The following is a 21059-nucleotide window of genomic DNA, read 5'->3' on the forward strand; positions in this document are numbered from 1 at the left end:
CCACTTCAATTCCATCAATCATTTATTTAGCTGTGCACCTGGTGTGGTTATTAGACCCAAACTCAGTGTCTCTCTGTGTGTGTGTGTGTGTGTGTGGTAATTACCCCCGACACCTGTGCATCTCTGTAACAGCCTGTGTGTGTTTGTTTGCTATTGGTTGATCTTGTTTATGACTTGTTGTTGGTTTTGTCATTGTTTTTTACAGGGAAATATTACAACAGTATTTTTTTTATATTGAGTTATTTTTTGTATTTTTTTATTTAGTAATAATACTAATAATACTAATAATAAATATGGCTATACAATAATAATACCAATGATAATTGTAATTATTTTTTTTATTTTTTTTTTTATTTTTTTTATTTTTCATACAAAATGTTGGCCTAGTTGTGCAGACCACAATTAAGCACAGCAATTTTTTTTTAAATCACTTTTTAAATAGCAATTTAAATTTTCTCCCCACATTGTGCAGCCCTAATATGGAATATTTCTGATAAATGATTGTGCTTGTGATATAAAATTGCCGAACATCTTGAATATCTCAATAATTTGAATGCCCTTTTTATTTGTTCATAAAGAGTTTGGTCCTAAAGAGCACCTAGTTTCATAATCCTTATGTTCATACAAGTATGAGAGCGTAAAGACAGAAATGTCTATGATTTTAAATGTTGTTAAAGTCAGTAAGTTTTCATAACTCATTTCCAGTTGTTCAATCTCAATATATTTCATATATTACATTTGTTTTAGTAAAAATATGTAGTATATTTCTTACTGTACTGTTTTATTAGTGAAATATAAATGAAATGATTTAATATCACTCTAGCCCTAGTTGATGTTCTGATGAGTTGTATGATGCATATGGACTCATCAAAGCCCATCTGGTTCAATTCCCTTCTGTTTTGCTCTCAAGTGTCAATTTTACACACACAATATTTATTCTAATTTTCTGTTGCTTTTCTTTTTTCCGCATTTCATTCTTCAGTTATGAGGATTATGATCCAGAGATTAAGTAAGCAGATCCGTCTTTCCTTCCCTCCAGCTCATATTTCTCTCTCGGCTTGGCTTCATAACTGCAAATAAACCCTCTTCACTCACTTCCTGTTTTTACGTTCTCGTTCGCGGCACAATATGAAGTGCTGTCAATCATTCAAACAGCGTGTGTGTGTGTGTGTGTGTGTGTGTTTCTCATTCTCTGCTCGTCACCTTCTCAGTGCCCTTAAAGTTTCCCTTCTGTATTGTGCAGCTCATCCTAAGGTCCGTTTTATGACTTAAGCGGAGGCATTGGAATTCAGGACATGGTCATTTTAACATTCATCTGAAGATGTCAGCGTCTCAGTGTGATGGAGAAAACAAACATCTTTCATAATGCCTTTGAGTCGTTATGAAATGAACAATTCCTCAATTCATGAGTCTTGTTAAGTAGAGGTGTGCTGATTTTAGATTGATTGGTTTCTGAGCAATCAGACTTAATATTAAGACAGTAAAATGGTTAAAAATATATAGACTACTAAGAATATCACAAAGACATCCTCTTCAAACACCTTAGCTACCATACACAATAATGTTCAAAAGTTTGGGATCAGTAAGATTGTTTTTAAATGTTTTTGAAAAGTTGAGGCTGCATTTATTTGTTCCAAAAAAACAAACAGTAAAAACAGTAATATTGTGGAATATTGTTACAATTAAAATAACAAAACTGAATTTTCAGCATCATTACTCCAGTCTTTAGAGTCACATGATTCTTCAGAAATCATTCTAATATGCTGATTTTCTTCTTCTTCAAAAAATCTTATTATTATCAATGTTGAAAACAGTTGTGCTGCTTCATATTTTTGTGGAAACCACCTTGATACTTTTTTTTTCAGGATTATTTGATGAATAGAACATTCTAAAGAACAGCATTTATTTAAATATGAAATCTTGTGTAAAATTATAACTGTCATTTTGTTTTATTATTTGAATGCTTACTTGCTAAACAAAAATATTAATTTGTTTCAAAAACAAATTTCACTGACCCCAAACTTTTGAACAGTAGTGTAGTAACACACTGAAAACCACCAAAGACTTTAGATATACAAAGACGCTGCATTCAAATTACTTATGAATGAGAGAAAGTGCAACTCACAATATGGCAGAATAGTCCCGCCTTCTAAATAGCAGAGCCAATCGCTGACTGGTAAAGTCATCGCATCACTGCAGCTGCTTTTAGAAGAACCAGTTGCTATAGACCTTGCACCAGAGAAACAAGCATGGAGCAATCTTTAGAATTCTTCTGTTTTTGAGGTAGCTCTGTATATTTCTATGGCATCACTGTCGAAGAGTAATTGACTGGTGAAGTGGATTTACTTATTGTAGAGTTTACAAAAGTTATCATGAGCATTCATTTTTGAAGCGGATGTCAAAACAGATTTCATCAGACAGGGAAGATTTTAAAACGAGTGGTTCATTGATAAATCCGTAAGATCTTTCCTTGAGGCTGTGGAAATACAAACCGGAAGACAGAACTCAACGAGGGCAGCACAGAAAAGGGGCGGGGCTACCTAAGCAGTGCGTCCGGAATCACTAATATAGGTACTACATTTGAATCTGAACTTACTTTGTGACAGTTAAAAAAGAATGTTCTACATAGAAGGAATGTAATCTGGATGTGCTACATCCGCCATGTTGCCCTTATCACATGACCTAACAGCGTTTCACCTCCACTCATAAATCCTCTCCTGTGGCATCATGGGATTGTAAAGTGTCCATCGAACGCGCAGAATCTCGCCTATACTGTTTTTCGAATACTATGTATTTGGACATCCTACTCTGTTGGCATACTGTTTTTTGCATACTGTATTGTATGGAAGTATTCGATTTCGGATGCAGTGAAGGTCTGTAGAAACATTCAGTGTTCTGAGACACATGCTTTTGACTGCACATGCGCATTGGCAGATCTAGTCTGAAAAATATGCTTTCTTTTTAACGCTATTTGAGCATAAGAAACTATATTCATGGGACTGTTGTTGTCAGGTTTCATTGGTGATTTCAAATAAGACATCTAATTGTAATCTTGATGAACAGCTCTGGATAATTTGATGTTCCTTTTATTAGTGGAAATATTTGTTCTGAAATACAATCTCACTGTATTTATTTATTTTTTTGAAATTATAGTTAATGACAACAGTGTGAAGTTTGTTTGTCCCATTAGTAGTATATTGGATGGTATCCATATGTAAATGCATGTAATTTTTATGTTAAATTGAGCTGCAGTCAGTGGGGTGGATCTGCAGCCCTGTGGGTAAAACAACACATTACAGACTCAACACGTGATCTGTTCAGCTCTCACAAAATGAGGCGACGTGTGCTGAATGTCAGGAAGAGATACAGGAGGGTATTTAAAGGGACAGTTCACCTACAAATGACAGTTCTGTCATCATTTACTCCCCTCATGTCACTCCAAACCTGTATGACTTTCTTCTGTAAATAAATGTCTGAGCTCTTTTCTGTTTTTCAAAACACAATATGACCAGTTAAACTCCAAAAAGGACCTAATAATAACCGTTAAAGTGGTATAAAAGTGATTTGTGCGCTTTTTTTGAAGTCTTCTGAAGTCACAGATATAAAACAGCATACGTGGGGAAGAAAATTGAGAAAATGGAGTTCACTTTAACTGAAGTCGTATTTAATTTATGTGGAGAGCTTGATAGAAATTTACCAATTTAGGCACTGATCTAGCACTTATGTCTATATTGCGAGTAATGATTTCTGACCGCATTTTTCTCATTTAATTTCAAGGCTAATTTGCTGTTTGCTTGTGTGTGTGTGTGTGTGTGTGTGTTTCAGATCGTGGGTAATCGGAGCCATAGCACTGCTCTGTTTACTGGGCCTGACCTGGGCGTTCGGGTTGATGTATGTTAACGAGAGTACAGTGATCATGGCGTACCTCTTCACCATCTTTAACTCCCTGCAGGGCATGTTCATCTTCATATTTCACTGCGTCTTGCAGAAGAAGGTTTGGAAAAACATATTCACATACACATATGATACACATATGATACAAACCAGGGCCGTCGCCTGAACATGTGGAAAGTAGGGCGGTTTTGTTTTGTTTGTTTGTTTGTTTGTTTCAGATATATAATCTGAAACACTATGGCTATGGATACTTTACAAAGCAGTAATAATCCCAAAATATGCCAAGCAAACAAACACTGCTATTTAGTAAATTATATATTTACTATTTTATTTTATTTTATTTTATTTTATTTTATTTTATTTTATTTTATTTTATTTTATTTTATTTTATTTTATTTTATTTTATTTTATTTTATTTTATTTTATTTTATTTTATTTTATTTTATTTTATTTTATTTTATTTTAAAGCACATTAGAAAAAAGAGATTTCCTGATCTTGACCCCTAACAAGCTGCCTTGGCAACTAACTAAAGTAAAATAGGTTAAAGTACTATAATTGAAATATAGACAAGGCAAGGCAAGTATTTATATAGCACATTTCATACACAAAGGTAATTCAAAGTGCTTTACATAGAAAAGGTATTAAAATACTGTCATTATAAAATAATCACTATATATGCATAAGAAATAAAAATAGCATACATAAGAAATAAAAATAACAATCGTATTTAACAGTGCTCATTTCAGTAAATGCACCGCTAAACAGATGTGTTTGGAGTCTGGATATAAATTAAAGCTGAATAGAAATATTAAAAAACTAATAAAAATGACCAAAACACACTAAACAAACTACTAAAACTTAAACTAAAATTATAATGAAAACTCAAAATATAAAAATAAAATATAATTTGAAATAATAATAAATAGTATAATAGTAAATAAATTTTTTAAAAAAAGCCTATTTAAAACAACACTTTTTATGTTTTATATATATAAAACACTTTATATTTACAAAAACAACGTTTATGTTCACTCTTAATCCCGTTATGTTACTCATAAAACAAAACTCTAGAGCAGATGCTAATGGCTAGTACGACAGCGGCGCTTAATACGGTTGTGTTCATAAAGCATTTATGCGAACTGGCACGTGCACATTTTCAGGACTCACAACCGCATTCTCGACAAACCCGCGCAGAATTAATGGAACCGCACTGGACAACTAGTTGTCTGCCTCATCATATAATGTGAGAGCCACGGAAAACTGGATAATCATGATGGGTTTAGTTTACTCACGGAGACGGAGAAATGATTTGCATTCATCCTCAGATCCACCGGAGCTGTAGTGGGTGCGAGCTGTGAGGCGTACTCTCAGTACTCTCAAACGTACTCTCTGCACTCGGTTACTAAGCATTTAAAGTCCTTGTTGATTTTTTTTAAATATCTGATGGATGAACTCACGCCTCGATTAGACTCGTTTATTTCATAACTCGCTCAGTTATGATAAATCTTCCCAATGTTATGGACATCACCATTTTCGATACTGTCGCTGAATGTGGTTGTGAGTCCGGCACTGCATACTAGTCATTAGCATCTGCTCTAGAGTTTTGGCATTCCAACTCTAAAATGGATTAGCTATAATGTTTTATAATTACATAGAGGCCTGTGCACTACATATTGATAAATTTGAGATGATACCAAAGTCATCTCAGTGCAGATCAGTTTTTTTTAGCTCATATATTGATTCAGAATTGGATGTAACTTTTCAGAACTCTTTTCAAATGCTGCCATGTAATACATACTTCATCCAAAAATTACACAACTTTTACACCTTATATCACTTGGGGCGGCACTGGTGACGGTCCTGATACAAACGATGAAACAATGAAAACACAATAAATGGCAGCAGTTGCATAGTTTAATGGCCATAGTGTGTGTGTGGTCCGGATAAACCCTACGTTATGGGGACAAAATATCCCAACATACTGTAGATGGCAATTTCCCAAATCCTTGTTCTTGTGGGGTCATTTTTTGGCCCCCATGAGGAAAACAGCTTGTAAATCATAATAAGTTATGCTTTTTGAAAACATGCAGAAAATGTACGGTGATATGTAGGTTTAGAGGATAGAATATACAGTTTGTACAATATAAAAATCATTATTTCTATGGAATGTCCCCATAAAACATGAAAATCCAACGTGTGTGTGTGTGTTTAGGTACGCAAAGAGTACGGGAAGTGCCTTCGGACTCACTGTTACACTGGGAAGAGTGTGGAGTCGTCAATGGGTTCGGTGAAAAGCTCATCGTCGCGCGGACCTGGACGATATTCCTCAGCATCACAGGTAGACGAGTAACATACAGTATACACACACACACACACACACACACACACACACACACACACACACACGTACAACAACACAAAGCCAAAATGCAATTTTTTGAGTGTCCATGTGTGTGTATTCTCTCACTCTTTGTCTCTTTTTCTTGTTTCTTGTTTTCCTTCTTCTTTCATCACAAGGTTCACCACCCGCCTTGTATGACAAACTCCTCACAGTTACAGTATGAACAAGTAACTATCAGCCCTATCATTTTTCACACTACACTCTTGATCAGCTCATCTTAGTGATATGCTGTGTTAGAAGTAACATTTTGTAGATATTTTTGCATGTTTAGCAGTGTGAATGAGTGATTGTTAGGAATGGAATACACTATACTACTTATTATTAAAAATAAATTAGCATGTAAAACAGTATGCAGTATGCAATAATAATATTTTCTAACAGGAATATTCTACTGTATATCGTTGTCATATTACCTCCTTATTTTATTTCATTCAGTATATTCTAGCAATTATGAAATTACTTATAAATATGACCTACTTAAGTGGGTCAAAAAAACAACTCAAAACTAATTGCATTTAATATGAATTTAAACTATAATACATTTTCATTTAATTGCAAAATACAATTAAGCGTGTTTTATATGTTTCATTCAGAATATGGATATTTTGCCATTTTAATCAAATTTGGTCTAAAATGTCTTATGAAAATAGATCAAGTAAAATTTTGTAGCAGATATTACTTCCAAGTCACACTGGAAATGTAAGGTCAAGCACATTGCATAATAAGAAGCACCATTCATTTATTCGTATATGCTTTTTACAATACAGTCTGTTCCAAAACAGTATTTCACTACACATTTTGGCAGATAGTACTATATTGATATATTTATGCACAGTATATATTGCGTCCTGAAAAAAAAGAAAGGTTGACTTTTTAAAATTAACTTAATCCCAGCTCAAATAATTTGATAATATAAAGAGAAAAAATTCACAATTTCACATTTCCAATTCTGTCCTTTACCTGAACATAGTTTGCTTTGAAGAGAGCAGTGAAGGGAGGATTTCCATTGTATGCTGTCCTCGTCTCATACAAATCTTTGGCTTTACATATCTGTGCTTTAATATCTCATTTCCATGGTAACGATTTGTCTGGTTATATTATCTCCATGGAGACAAGGTTTCCAATTCGACCTTTAGCCTTTTAGAGGTCATCGGCTGTGATATCAGCAAACATGTAACAAGAATCTGACATGCACCAGAAACACTCTTCGCCGACCCGTGACCCGTGACCCGTGTGTGTGTGCGTGTAAATGTCAGCCAGATGAGTAATGTGCTTTAAACAGCTCAACATTTCACGTCCAGAGGATTTTTGTTTTATACTTATTTAAGTTTTTTTTTTTTTTGCAATACATTGTAAGCATTTTAGACAGAATAAACAATTCATAACTAATAACCTGAAATGGATAGTTCATGCAAAAATGAAAATTCTGTCGTCATTTACTCACACTCATGCCATACCAAACCTGAATGATATTTTGAAGAATGTATACTCTCTAAAACAAAGGATATTTATTGGCATTGATAGTTCCATGAATAATTTTAACATCCATGGAACCTTTCCCCTCTTTATTGTGGGGAAAAAAAGGGTTCTTTAGATTATTAAAATGTTCTTTACAAAAAAACAACAAAAAAGGTTCTTTTAAGAACTGTTGACTGAAAGATTCTTTGGGGTAGCAAAAAAATGGTTCTTCTATGGCACCACTCTTTTGAACCTTTATTTTTAAGAGTTTGAAAACCTATTCAGTTTGATTTATGAATGAATCATTCAGATAAGTTTTGTGTAGCAGATTAACTAAATCATTGCAAAGATCCAACTCAAACGAACAGTTCGTTGACAAATCGGACACAGTTACTCTTTCACAAACTCGAGAGTACCGGTAAATCATTTAGGTTTGTGCGATTTAATGATGGAATTTCATTTTTGGGTGAACTATTATTTGAAGCCTCAGTATAACACTGGTTCTGATCAGAGATCAGAGATATGTGTCTGTGATCAGACAAGTGTCAATTTTTATGACCATAGGAGAACTGGTGTGTGTGTGTTTTGAGGCTGAGCCTCATTTTCTCCATTCTGTCACCTGATGGAGTTTTGGTTCATTGCCACTGTTGCCTATGGCTTGCTTAGTTGGGGACACTTAATATTCAACAATATTACTGATCTGCCTGCATTGACACCATTATATGAGAACTGAACTGAGCTGGACGATGACATCACGGTTTTCTCCAGAGCGGCTGTATAGATAAATTAACTAAATTAATAACTTTTTTACAACAGAAATGAATCAACACTAAGCTGGGCAATGACACTATTTTCTTATAGATCAGCTGTACAGCAGAAACAAACTGTTGCATTATTTTCCTGTTATCACTGTAAAGCTGCTTTGAAACAATCTGTATTGTAAAAAGCGCTATATAAATAAAGGTGACTTGACTTGATCATATCGTGTGTGTGAAACTCTGTTGTTCTTCACAGAGCCGAATCCGCCGGATGTGGAATGACACGGTGAGGAAGCAGTCAGAGTCTTCATTCATGGCTGGAGACATCAACAGTTCAGCGACACTCAACAGAGGTACACACACACACACACACACACACACACACACACACACACACACACACACACACACACACTCACACCCATGCATGGCTATTATACGATTGCAGGGTATTGCCACCCTTGTGAAAAAAGTGCATATAATTGTACTGAATGTGCACTTGTAGTGCCCTGTAGTCCCCCTCTAGTCAATAATTGTATCCCCTAAAGCTCATGTTTGATCACCAAAAAGACATATTTTAAAGTTTTTTCTTTCATGCCTTAAAATAGCTTGAATGCAACTCTACACCCTTGCCTCATTTAGTATACGCGGTTCTATGAATATGCAAATTAGCCCCGCCTCCACTCACTCACACCAGCTCAGTGATCCACTCGTTGATGATCACATGTTGACGTGATTCGTTACAAGGTAGTTTGTGACGTCAGAAACACCAGCGATTTCAAACCGTGTTTTTGAGACTGTCTTTGGTTCACTGCAGTTTTAAGGAGAAAATACTCAAATGGTGTTGACTTATGAATTTGCACATGGTTTGTTTTAAAGCATATTAAAAACACCACATAGACATATAAACAACATTAAAAATTTGATTTTCACCAGAGGGGGACCTTAAAAGTATATTTTTAAAACAGATAATATAATGTTACTGAAATAAAATAGCATTTAAATGTGCTTAAAGAGAAAATACTTTAGTTACTATGTTTCTTAAAATACTTAAGTACACTTTTAAATAAGTGCATTTTGTAATAATGTCAATCTTTAAAGTAAACTTTGAATCACTATTTTAATATTTTTTTTGTGCTTTAAAGAAGTACACTTGTTTTGATGTGTTGACTAACATACTAAAGCACATGTACAGTAAAGTACTTAATTATAATAACTGTAGTGTGTTATTCAATATTATATTTACAGTTAATATATTTTAAATGTTCTAAATTGTACATTAATCGTTACATTACAATATGTAATTACAAATGTATTTAAGTACATGACAGAATTTTCAATAGAAATTATATTAAAGTGTATTTTAGTTTACTATAAATGTTTGTCAGTACATTCAGCTTTAACTTTAACCATATTTTAAAGACAATAGAAGTAATTATAAATGTACACATAAAGATGCACTAAAGTCCCACTGAAGTGGGTCAACATTTTTTTGCATTTAATATACATTTGAACGAATCATTTTTTATTTATTTGCAAATAATATCTCATTAAGTTTCTGAAAGCATTACATCCAGTTCACACTTAATTGTATTAAGTATATTAAGCAATAAGTACTCTTTTTAAGTGTATGCTTAAGTGTACTTCTTTTTCTTAAAGGAGAACTTGGTAACTTTTTTAACTTAATAAAACTGTCTAGAAATCATTTGGATGGTTAAACAACCTGTTCTGGTGATATTGGTGACTTTCCCCGCTCCCCCCAGCGTTCCCAGGCGGAAAACCAACCTTGCAACTTGCGCACTGCCGTCCCGGCAAAGTGAAATTGGAAGTCTCGTGAGAAGCGAGAACTAGAACGAGAACGAGCGCGAAACACAAATTGCTTTACGGCAATTCGACATAAACACACACGCATGTATGATGTATTACCAGATTACTCACCTCGGTAGACATAGTTCCACACGATACAGTTGGCTTGCTCCGATCAAAACAAACGCACATGAGCAGCGGTAGAGAGGGGGAGGAGGCCGCCGCAAGTGAGTTTTTTACGACTGTGTTGTGAAATATACGCCCCCCCACAGCTGTAGGGGGAGCTCGTGGGGAAAACATGCGACAACAAAAGGGAAAATCAGCGAAGAAGTGACTAGAGTTCGCTAGAGTTACAGAGTTCTCCTTTAAGAGCATTAAACCAATTCACACTTTAAATCTGCACATGGAGAATTCTGCAGACATTTCCATAGATTTCCTCTGATGTTCTGTCATGTACAAAATGTTCACACATTTTGGCTAATTTGATTGTGCTTTCAGCTACCAACAAAGTTTAGTGCTCTCAGCTCTGTTTCAGCATATTTGTATTCATTCCACAGAATTCCAGAACTCAAAATCAGGTCATAAAATCTGAACGAAGGTCTGAACCTTCTGGCATCAAGCAGAATTTAACCAGCGCCTGCAGAATTCCATGTCCCATATAATTGCATGTTTGAAATCAGTGCAGAAAAGATTTCAAAAGATTTTGTGTCTACAGATAAAACTTAAAACTGCGGTTATGTTTCTTTAATGAAGATCTTTCTAATTCTGACATTCAATACATTAAACATTTAAAAGTAAATTTAGTCTCTGAGTTTCTCATTCCATACATCTGCAATGCTAATTTAATTCAGCGAGAATAGTTCATAAAAAAACTGAAAATGAAAATAAGTCTATGTTTATGGCCAGTAAAGTAAAAGTTTAAAAATAAATGAGGTAATTAAACTTTACCAACTTTTGTAAGTAAATGACAGTGTTGAGATAATGAGAGAGTAGAAAAGAAAACCAAGTCCTTCAAGTTAAACTTAAAACTGTTTTAATAATTGTTAGCATAATGTAATGGATCTCTTTTCATTTACATTTAGATTACATTTATGTTCCTTTAAAGTCTTTGTATATTGGGTAAATAAGAGGTAAACAGGTGGATGAGGATTTAATTAGTGTAGAGTACGGCGTATCTTAAAACGAAACATTTCCATTTGAGTGAAATGACAGCAATAAGCTGCAGGCCTCAATAATGCAGAGCGTCGAGCCGTCAGAGCTCAGACAGTTCATTCCCTCAGTGAAAGCACTGCGATTGGAGAGGACAGAACAGCAGATGCTTTCAAACATCTCAGGCTAATTCACACCATCCAGTCAAGAGACATAAAAGACACTGGAGAGCAGGAAACTGCAGAACCGCGCTGCTTTTAGTGGAAGGAAATGAGGCACTTTCCACAAATAGCATAAAGAATAGGGACATAAAATGTCCCAAAAAAAATTCTCAACAAAGGGTCAGTGAATTGTTGAGCTTGACAAATGCACTCAAGTCAAAAATAGGTAAACGGAATGAGGTTGTCAATGTCAGTGTCATTTTAGTATCATTGAGATACTATTATAGTTTAATATATAAATACATATATATATATATATATATATATATATATTAATATATTATTATTATTAATTTTAGTTTTAGTCATTTTGTTGTGTCATTTTTATTTGTTTGTTTTTCAATATGTCTATTGTTTTTATTGCACACATTTTTTATTTCAGTTTTAGTTGTAGTCGTTTTTTTATTTAGTTTAGTACAAATAAATGAAAATGAAAATGATTAATGTTGCTTTTGGCAACTAGCTTTGGCAACTTTTCTACAATTAATTACATTAAATAAATTCTCTAAATTATGTTCTATACATTTATTGTAGGATAAACTCAAGAAGCTGTATTTGATGTTTAAAAATAACCTGAATTTGTGGAAAGTGTCTTCAAACCATTAAAAAAATGTCAATAGATGCTCACATACTAAAGTTTTATTTTTGAAAAATGACAATGCAGGAACCGTTTTTCCAGTCGAATGATAATTTGTCAGATTTAGCTCACTTATGAGAGCAATTTTGTTCTTAAACTCATACCAACCTGTGAGAATTAGAATGAAGATCTGCTCTGAGTCGTTCTGAATTTCAGATGCCTCTATAAAGTTGATTTCCCTCTGTCTGTCTCTCTGTCTCTGTTCCTGTTCTGATCAGTGAGACGCTAATGTTCTGTTATGATGATGGATTGACCCTCTCTAGAGAGAGGAAGTGTCACAATGGAAATAATTAGGCACTTAACCCAGATGTGTGTGTGTGTGTGTGTGTGTGTGTGTGTGTGTGTGTGTGTGTGTGTGTGTGTGTGTGTGTGTGTGTGTGTGTGTGTGTGTGTGTGTGTGTGTGTGTGTGTGTGTGTGTGTGTGTGTGTGTGTGTGTGTGTGTGTGTGTGTGTGTGTGACACTCCATCACTCATGCTGCTCAGAGCTGACAGATGTATTAAACAAAGACGAGGAAGAGTGTGTGAGGGACATACAGAGAAACCACAACACTCATCAAGATACACACACGTTTGGGTCACCCGCCTGTCATAGGACAGATTACAGTCTGAGAGACACTAGACTATTCAATTAAATACATGAAGCTAATTATAATAACTACAGACTAACTCTACCTTTAACTCTTTCCACACCAGCATTTTATCTTTAAGTTTGTAAGCCAGTGCCAGCATTTTTATCATTTTCAGAATATTTTGATGTATGAATAGCCTATGTAAGCAAAATAAAGAACAGAGCCTCTGCTTTAAAAAAAAGAAAAAAAGAAAAGAAAAAGAAATCTAGTTGAATTTCTTTCTTTTTTTTATCAACACTTGAATGTGGGCAAGTTAAAAGGTAGATGGAGTCCATCTACACCCCCACAGCTTGTACAGTCATAAACCTCTTTTCATTTCATTCAGTAATGTTAGGCAGTTTTGATTTACATGCTGTTGATTGTTTCGTGATCATGTTAGCTTACTTGTGCGTTCTATCCGCTCCTTCTGGTTTATGCATATCGTTTTCTTCGCTTGTTTTTAGATCCAGAGATTCTGTAGTATTTGAGAAGATGTGTAACAGCACCCCCTATATAACAGTGAAAACATGTATTGCTGAAAAAACTTGTCGATGGCAGGAGTTAAAAGTTAACATTTTAAAACCAGTGTTGGGCAAGTTACTCAAAAAAAAAAAGTTATTAATTACTATCTACAGCTTCAACGGTGTGATTAGATTACTATACTAATTACTCTCTCTAAAAAAGTACTGGATAACTTATTGCTTATTACTTTCTAAATCAGATATCAACTTCGACCAGTTGAAAAATACAAGGATATGAAACTGCACTTTTGATTATTTCAAATAAACAATGTACAATTGCATAAATTATTCTTAAACTGACAAAAGTGTTTAAAGGGAGAAGGTTACATCAAAAATATACATTTTAATGTTTTTTTTATACATGCTGATTTCAAATCCACTGTTGTTTTATACAGAATTATTCTATAGTCTATATAGTATTTATTTTAATTACATCAGAAGTAACTAATAACATGATAGAAAAAATTAAGTGTAATCCCTTACTTTACTTTTTTAAGGGAAACGTAATTAAATTACAGTTGGATTACTTAGCAATTAATTACACCCAACACTTTTTAAAACCTTAGGTGTTTTAGGACTGCCTATTTAAATATCTAATAGAAATAAATAATTTGGAGTTTATCCCTTTAGTCTTTTTTTAAAGGAAAAGAAAAACAAGAAATAAATGCAACAGTTGTGTTTGGTACTTTGTGTGAAAGCCACACACAGAATGTATGCGTGTAGGACACTTTTTAAGTTGCTGATCTTTACTACATTTTTCTTTTCTTTAAAATGCATCCAAATGCTTAAAGAAACAATTGATGAAAATGTAATTATGGTTGCACTTCCATTTACAGTATGTGCACTTACAGCACTTAGACTTACAGCAGAAAGAGCAGTTATATAAAGTAACAATATGGGTTAAGGAAGCAATATAAGGTAGCAATAGGGGTATTATTAGTTATTGCCCAGTATTAAAATGAAAATTATAATAGTTCATAAAATGTATATGCAAAACCGTAAAGTGCTACCATAATACTTTGATTGTAATCATACAAGATGTCTTCCGCTGATTTCTCACGTTTCTGTGTAATATTATTTAACACATTTTTAACTGCATTTAAAAATAAATATCATTACATATTTTCAATTAAAGGTTTGTCAATTTGTGGAACCATTTCCACTGCAAAACAAAAGATGAATTTAAACCTCAACCCCTCTCTCTCTCTCTCTCTCTCTCTCTCTCTCTCTCTCTCTGTGTGTCATATATCTGAAGGTGCTTATCTCAATGTTCAGCATATGATTTTCAGAGGTGTATAATTAGCAGACAGTATAATATACGTGCCTACACTGATAATCGCAACCAAACCTCTGTTTAATAAATGAGCTCATATTGTACATGATTTTAAATGGAGAATCAAACAGAAAGTCTTACTGAGTGGGTTAAAAACTGAGAGCTGGGCTGAAAGGATTAGACTCTTATTGTTAAATAAAAGCATCATCAAATTAGCTAAATATTTATTAAACAAACATTCAAGAGGCGGGAGATGTAGAACTCGGGTGAAAATCGGGTAATCCAATTTTGTGGAAATCGGTGCACACAGGTTCTGTATTAGCCTGCCGAGAGATTATGCATAATAATAGGAACACAGCTCACTGCAGGCAATTTCAATCCAACAGTAATTGTCTTAAAAGTGAAGAAGATGGAGGAGAATTTGTTACAAAAGCTGTTCTTTAAAGGGGATGAATTTTGAGAACGAACTTCTTGGAGAGAATCAACTTGTCAGCTAATGTGTGTTAACAGCCTTTCAGATTGGTTCTGTCTTTAAATTCATTCCCAAAATTCATTCATGCTACAAATTAAACACCCTATGAAATGGTTTGATGTGCACAGTTTTATTTTCTGTGTTACAGGAAGTTTGGGTGGGATATAACGAAGGGGGTGTCCCTTTTTTAAATAGCCACTATCCTTTTATTTTCATCATAACCTTTTTTGCTAGTCAGGTGTTCAATTGGTTATATTAGGAGGAGGGACAATCTCAGTCTTATGGATGTCTATTTCTGCCACATAAGAAAAAAATCATGCTTTGGTAAAATCACAAATATGAGATATAGTTGTGGCGAGCAGGACGAGACGGAGGGCCCTCCGCCTCGTCCTGCTCTCCACATTGTGAGATGTGTCATTATGAGATCAAGTTAAAATTATGACGTAAAAAGTAAAAATTTAGATATTTAGTCAAAATTATGACATGCTAAGTCAAAATCATAAGTGTATGTATTTTAAGTTATAATTATGAGATAAAATCTAAATTGTGAGATAATTATTAAATAAAAACTATGTTTTTGTCATGATTGACTTTTAATCTCATAACATTGACTTGTGTCTTAATCTCATAATTGTGTCTTTCTATGTCATAGTTATGACTTGGGTCATACTTTACCAAATCATGATTTTTCTTTCTTGCTATGCTATGTAGTGGAAATGGGCTTCATACATTTGAAATAAAATCTATACACCCAAAGTACAAGATGAGTCTTCAACATGTTTTGGTTGTTGTAGCAGTAAAATAGTAAATGGGCCCTATTTTAACGATCTGAAACGCAAGTGTCAAGCGCAAAGCGCAAGTAACTTTGTGGGCGGGTCTCGGCGCTGTTGCTATTTTCCCGGCGGGATAAATGACTCTTGCGCCAGGCGCAAATCTAAAATGGGTTGGTCTGAAGTAGCTTCATTATTCATAGGTGTGGTTTGGGCGTAACGTGAAATAAACCAATCAGAGCGTCATCTCACATTCCCTTTAAGAGCAGACGCGTAATAATGCGTAATCTATCTATCGTAATAATGTATGATTTGCAAAAATGAAAACTGCTGCTTCTGTGTAGATGAGAGAATCAAAGTGCGCGTTGTGCACACGCTACATTGATTACGGCCAAGCATGCGCCCTTAAAATAGCATATGAATAACATGCGCAACGCGCCACTGACTTTAAACTATTTTTTCCTGGTTAGTGGCGCAATTGTTTTCTAAACCTGCAGAATAGCATGAAGGAATATTTGCGCCGGAACACGCCTCCTCTTTGCGCTGAACCGCCCCCGGGAGCGCAAGTGTATTTCCTAACTTACCGACGTGCTTCTGTGGAGGGAAAAGTCCGCTTTGTGCGGGTGCAAAATAGGAATGATACATGCGTCGGTGTACAAAGTCACTTGCGCTGGGTGCAAGATAGGGCCCAATATGTATCTCTGCTAAAGTACTGTTTTGACAACTTTTAAATTAACAGAAAAAAAGTAGAAAAAAAAAAGGGATAAACTCAGTGGCCGACTATATTTAACCCCACTAAGAGATGGTCCATTTTATCCAGGTACAGGTCTCTTCCACAGATTTGAATTGGCTCTGATGAGATTAGAATGCTAACATTGGTCGAATGATCTTGCTTTTTTCTGTGGCTGCTGATGAGACGCTTGTATAATAACAATGCTAACATTGTTGCTGCATTCGTTTGATCTTCTCTGTGTGTTCTTCTCTCCATCTGTGTGGCTGCATCAGGTGCCATGGCCAATCACCTCATCCCAAACTCTCTGCTGCGCTCACACGCCTCTAACAACCCCTATAACACCTTACTGGGCGAATCATCAGTCTATAACAACCCCACTCTCAGCATGTACAACGCTCAAGGTGTGCTGCATTCTTCCGTTGCTTTAACTTCCTGTGCACTAACTGTGTGGGTGTGTGTGTTTGGGAGGAAAGGGCTCCGCTATGTGGCTTCAAGCTGAACGTGTCTGCGATCATCTTTGTCTTCTGTCTTGTATGGTCTGTAGTAACAAGGTTCCCAATGAAAAATGAGTTCATAAAGCTGAAATAATCATAGTAACTAATGGCTACATTTTCCGGCACTACGAAATGCGACTCATTAGTACCTAATCGTAGAATAAAATCAAATCGCCCACTCTTGGAGACACATCGCACTAATGTGTCTCATGCAGATTGGTTTTGACAGCTGCACTAGACTTGATGCAACTAAAAACAATGAATGCGCAGTCAGTAAGACTTCACTCATCCACAGTCCAGAAATCTACCATGCCTTCATCCTGCAACGCTCGCAGGAGGGCGGGCATTTCAGAACAAGCATGGGATAATGACTTTTTCTAGACAGAAATGCGAAATCAAACTTTAATCATGCATGAGTGCTGAATCACAAGACAAAACCGTCCACTCTTTTAAAAGCATTTCAGTCTAATGTTTCTCAGGCAAAAGGGTTTGGACAGTAATGCATGACGTTTCTATTACCTGTCACAGCACTGATGCAACTGAAAACAAAAAAATGCGCTCCTTGCATACAAAGCACTCCGTAAGAATTCATACACCTAAAGACTAGAAATCTACCATGCACTCATGCTGCAATGCTCTCAGGAGGCCTAGTTCAGGACGAGTATGGGATAATGACTTTTTGGGCCTGTTTACACCTGGTCACTTAATGCCTTTTCTCTGATTGGATAGCTATCCAATCGTAAAAAGACCAGGTGTAAATGTCCTTGGAAACTGACGAATTTAAATCTGATCACTCAAACCACTTCAGGAGGTGGTCTGAGAAGCATTCTAGATGGAACTGGGCAACTGTAAATGCATCTGGTTGCCGAAGCCACATTTTTTAAATGTACTCCTCCCAAAATGATTAAAAAAAAAAGAAAAAAAGTGTGAGAGCATGTTATACCTACGGACGCTTGTTTCTGCCACAGAATAAAACATTTTAAAAGATAATTGCGACTTTTTAGCTCACAATTGCGAGTTTACATCTTGCAATTCTGACTTTATTTCTCAGAATTGCGAGATATAAAAGTCAGAATTGCGTGATACAAACTCACAAATGCGAGTCATATAGTCAGAATTGCGAGAAAAAAAGTCAGAATCGCGACTTTATATCACGCAATTCTGACTTTATATCACGCAATTCTGACATTATAACTCGCAATTCTGACTTTAAGTTCAAGTTCAAGTTCACTTTATTTATATAGCACATTTACAACAGCCTCAGGCTGACCAAAGTGCTTTACAGAACAACCAGCAAAACAGTATCAGACTCAAATCTAAAATAGTGAAAAAGGAGTAGCAAAGCAGTGTCAGACTCAAATATAGAATGGAAATACAGGAGTGGCAAAACAGTATCAGACTCAAATATAAAAATAGTAAAAACCAACCTAAGAATAGAGATCAATATGCTAAAGAAAACAGGTAGGTTTTTAACAGAGACTTGAAAACAGACAGAGTAGGGGCCGTTCTAATCTCTTGAGGCAGGGTTTTCCAGAGTCTGCCGGGTTTTTCCAGAGTCGCGGCCCTGCCACCGCAAATGCACGCTCCCCTCTACGCTTGAGTCTAATGTGAGGGACTACCAGCAGAGCCTGGTCATAGGATCTTAGGCTTCTGGAAGGAGTGTAAGGATGAACAAGTTCAGATAGATAGGCAGGAGCTAAGTTATGTAGAGATTTAAAAACAAAAAGTAGAATTTTAAAATCTATTCTCTGTCGAACTGGCAGCCAGTGGAACTTGTAGAGATTTGAGAATTGGAGAGATGTGGTCATATTTGCGACACTTATGAATAAGTCTGGCCGCAGCATTTTGGACTAACTGAAGACGAGCAATTTGTTATACTGCAATATAAGGAATTGCAGTAATCTAGCCGAGACGTGATGCATTAACAGCCATTTCCAGAGTTTTCGGAGTGAGAAAGCCTTTGATTTTAGACGGTAGATGAAGATGGTAGAAACTGGAACTGATTACGGATTAAATGTGTTTGTCAAATTTTAAAGGCTGGTCAACAAGAACACCTAATTTCCGTATTTAAAAGCCGAAAGATTCTCTAAATCAGGGCTTAAACACTGAGAATTTTCATTTGGGCCGAAAACAATTACCTCAGTCTTGTCTTCATTTAGAAAGAGGAAAATATATCACGCAATTATGACTTTATATCAGATATATCAAAAAAAAGTCAGAATTGTGAGATAAGAAGTCGCAATTACCTTTTTTAATTTTTATTCTGTGGCGGAAACAAGCTTCCCTATATACCAGCTCCAGGTAGCCAGATATTACAAACTAAGTTCGCTTCCTGAAGCTCAACACACAATAATCTTCATTAAAAATAGTGAGACTAATGGTCTTACCAGTGCTGATACCTGTTGCGACCTTTAATCTTGAAATTAGCTGATGATACATAAAATGCAGCTCATTTATGTTGCTTTTGTTGATGTGAACTCCGTTAAATTTGAAAATAGTGCAGGAATTTATATTAGTTTTGCAGAGACAAATTTATATGGCCAAGTGTGAATAGAACAGATTTAACAAATCGGATATTTATCCAATCATTAAAAATGCATGAAGTGTCCAGGTGTAAACAGGTCCTTTCATGTAGAAGAAATACGAATGCAACTTTACACATGAATTAATGCCGAATCACAAGATGAAATCAGCAAAGGCAGTCTAATGCGTCTGGACTGTGACACTAGATTTTTTTGTGGCATTTCACAGCACTAATAAGAATATGCTTCTGTAGGGCTGCATGCAAAAACGTCAGTTTTCATAGCAAGACTTCATACGTCCAGCACGTTCTTTTAGTACAGGAATTTACTACACTCTCATGCTGAGATGCTCGCAGGAGGCCTGGCTTCTCCTGTTAGCAAAAACGCATCCCTGCACGCAGCTGTCTCACTCTTGTCTCTTCCTGTCTGTCTGTTGCACTGGTGATCTGTTTTCCCCCCGTCACCACCTGTTAGTGCCACCTTCACTAATGCAGAGATCAGAAAGAATTCAAAAGGCTCTAGAGACAGAGAGACAGACGCGTTTCTGGGCAACGTCAGTGGGGAGGGGCGAGCGCAGGATAACAACCTCTTCATCTACGTTGACAACATTGTAGCGACCTTGAAATCTAATATCAATAAAAGCCCTGAAATTACGAATAGATCCCAGGCCACTTTTAATGTTCCTCTTTAGCCCGATCAATAACTCTCTTACCGAATACAAGTCTGACTGTGGAACCACGTTCGGAGCGAAGCGCGCCGCTAATGGAGACAGAAGCCCATTTCGGCGCCCTCCAGACATTCAGGGTCTTTAAAGCACAATTTTATGGCATTTACATGTGCATCCTGGGATTGCGAGGAGACGCGGGGGTGTGTGTCTGTATTTGAGAGGTGAAACGATGGGGTTGAGCGTAACCATTTACCTGCGCTTCATTAATCTGTGTGCATGTTCTATTTGAGCGGTCACTGTGAATGCTTACCTGTACCTTTTTCTCTTTCCTTTTTCCATGCTGTCCTTTAAGAGCCCTACAGAGAGACAAGTATGGGAGTCAAACTAAACATTGCTTACCAAATGTAATTTCCCTTAACATTATTACTCTTTTCTTAAAACTATAGTAAGCAACATTCTGCTAAGAGATGTTTAAGTCAATATTCTTATCAGAGAGCACTCTCAACCTCATTAAAATGAAAACCTAATTTTCTCGTCCCTTCATCAACGTAAAGTGATGCTTTTGTTAAAATAGAAGCTGAGTGGACAATTTGGTGTTTTGCAACCCAGGTCTTTTTCCCCCCAATTAAAATGTGCATATTTGTCGAAGCCACTGATAAGTAAAACAAATGTTA

General features: G+C 35.7%; 1 protein-coding gene across 11 annotated transcripts in view; it reads left to right on the forward strand.

The window, feature by feature from the left end:
• The window catches only part of LOC309484925 (adhesion G protein-coupled receptor L3), a 326392-nt gene that overhangs the window by 302461 nt on the left and 2872 nt on the right, over window positions 1-21059 (forward strand). For 4 of the 11 annotated variants that reach the window (XM_082151409.1, XM_082151413.1, XM_082151414.1 and 1 more), the window contains 5 exons: window positions 3826-3994; window positions 6108-6233; window positions 6413-6463; window positions 8769-8865; window positions 16975-17103. In XM_082151409.1, coding sequence (XP_082007535.1) covers window positions 3826-3994; window positions 6108-6233; window positions 6413-6463; window positions 8769-8865; window positions 16975-17103 — 572 coding nt within the window. Of the gene's footprint in view, window positions 1-3825; window positions 3995-6107; window positions 6234-6412; window positions 6464-8768; window positions 8866-10875; window positions 11468-16974; window positions 17104-20737; window positions 20790-21059 lie in introns of those variants that run through there. The other 7 variants (XM_082151417.1, XM_082151418.1, XM_082151419.1 and 4 more) reach the window with 6 other exon arrangements.

This window comes from Leuciscus leuciscus (genome assembly GCF_965113295.1).
Source record: "Leuciscus leuciscus genome assembly, chromosome: 2".
Taxonomy (NCBI): Eukaryota; Metazoa; Chordata; class Actinopteri; order Cypriniformes; family Leuciscidae; genus Leuciscus; species Leuciscus leuciscus.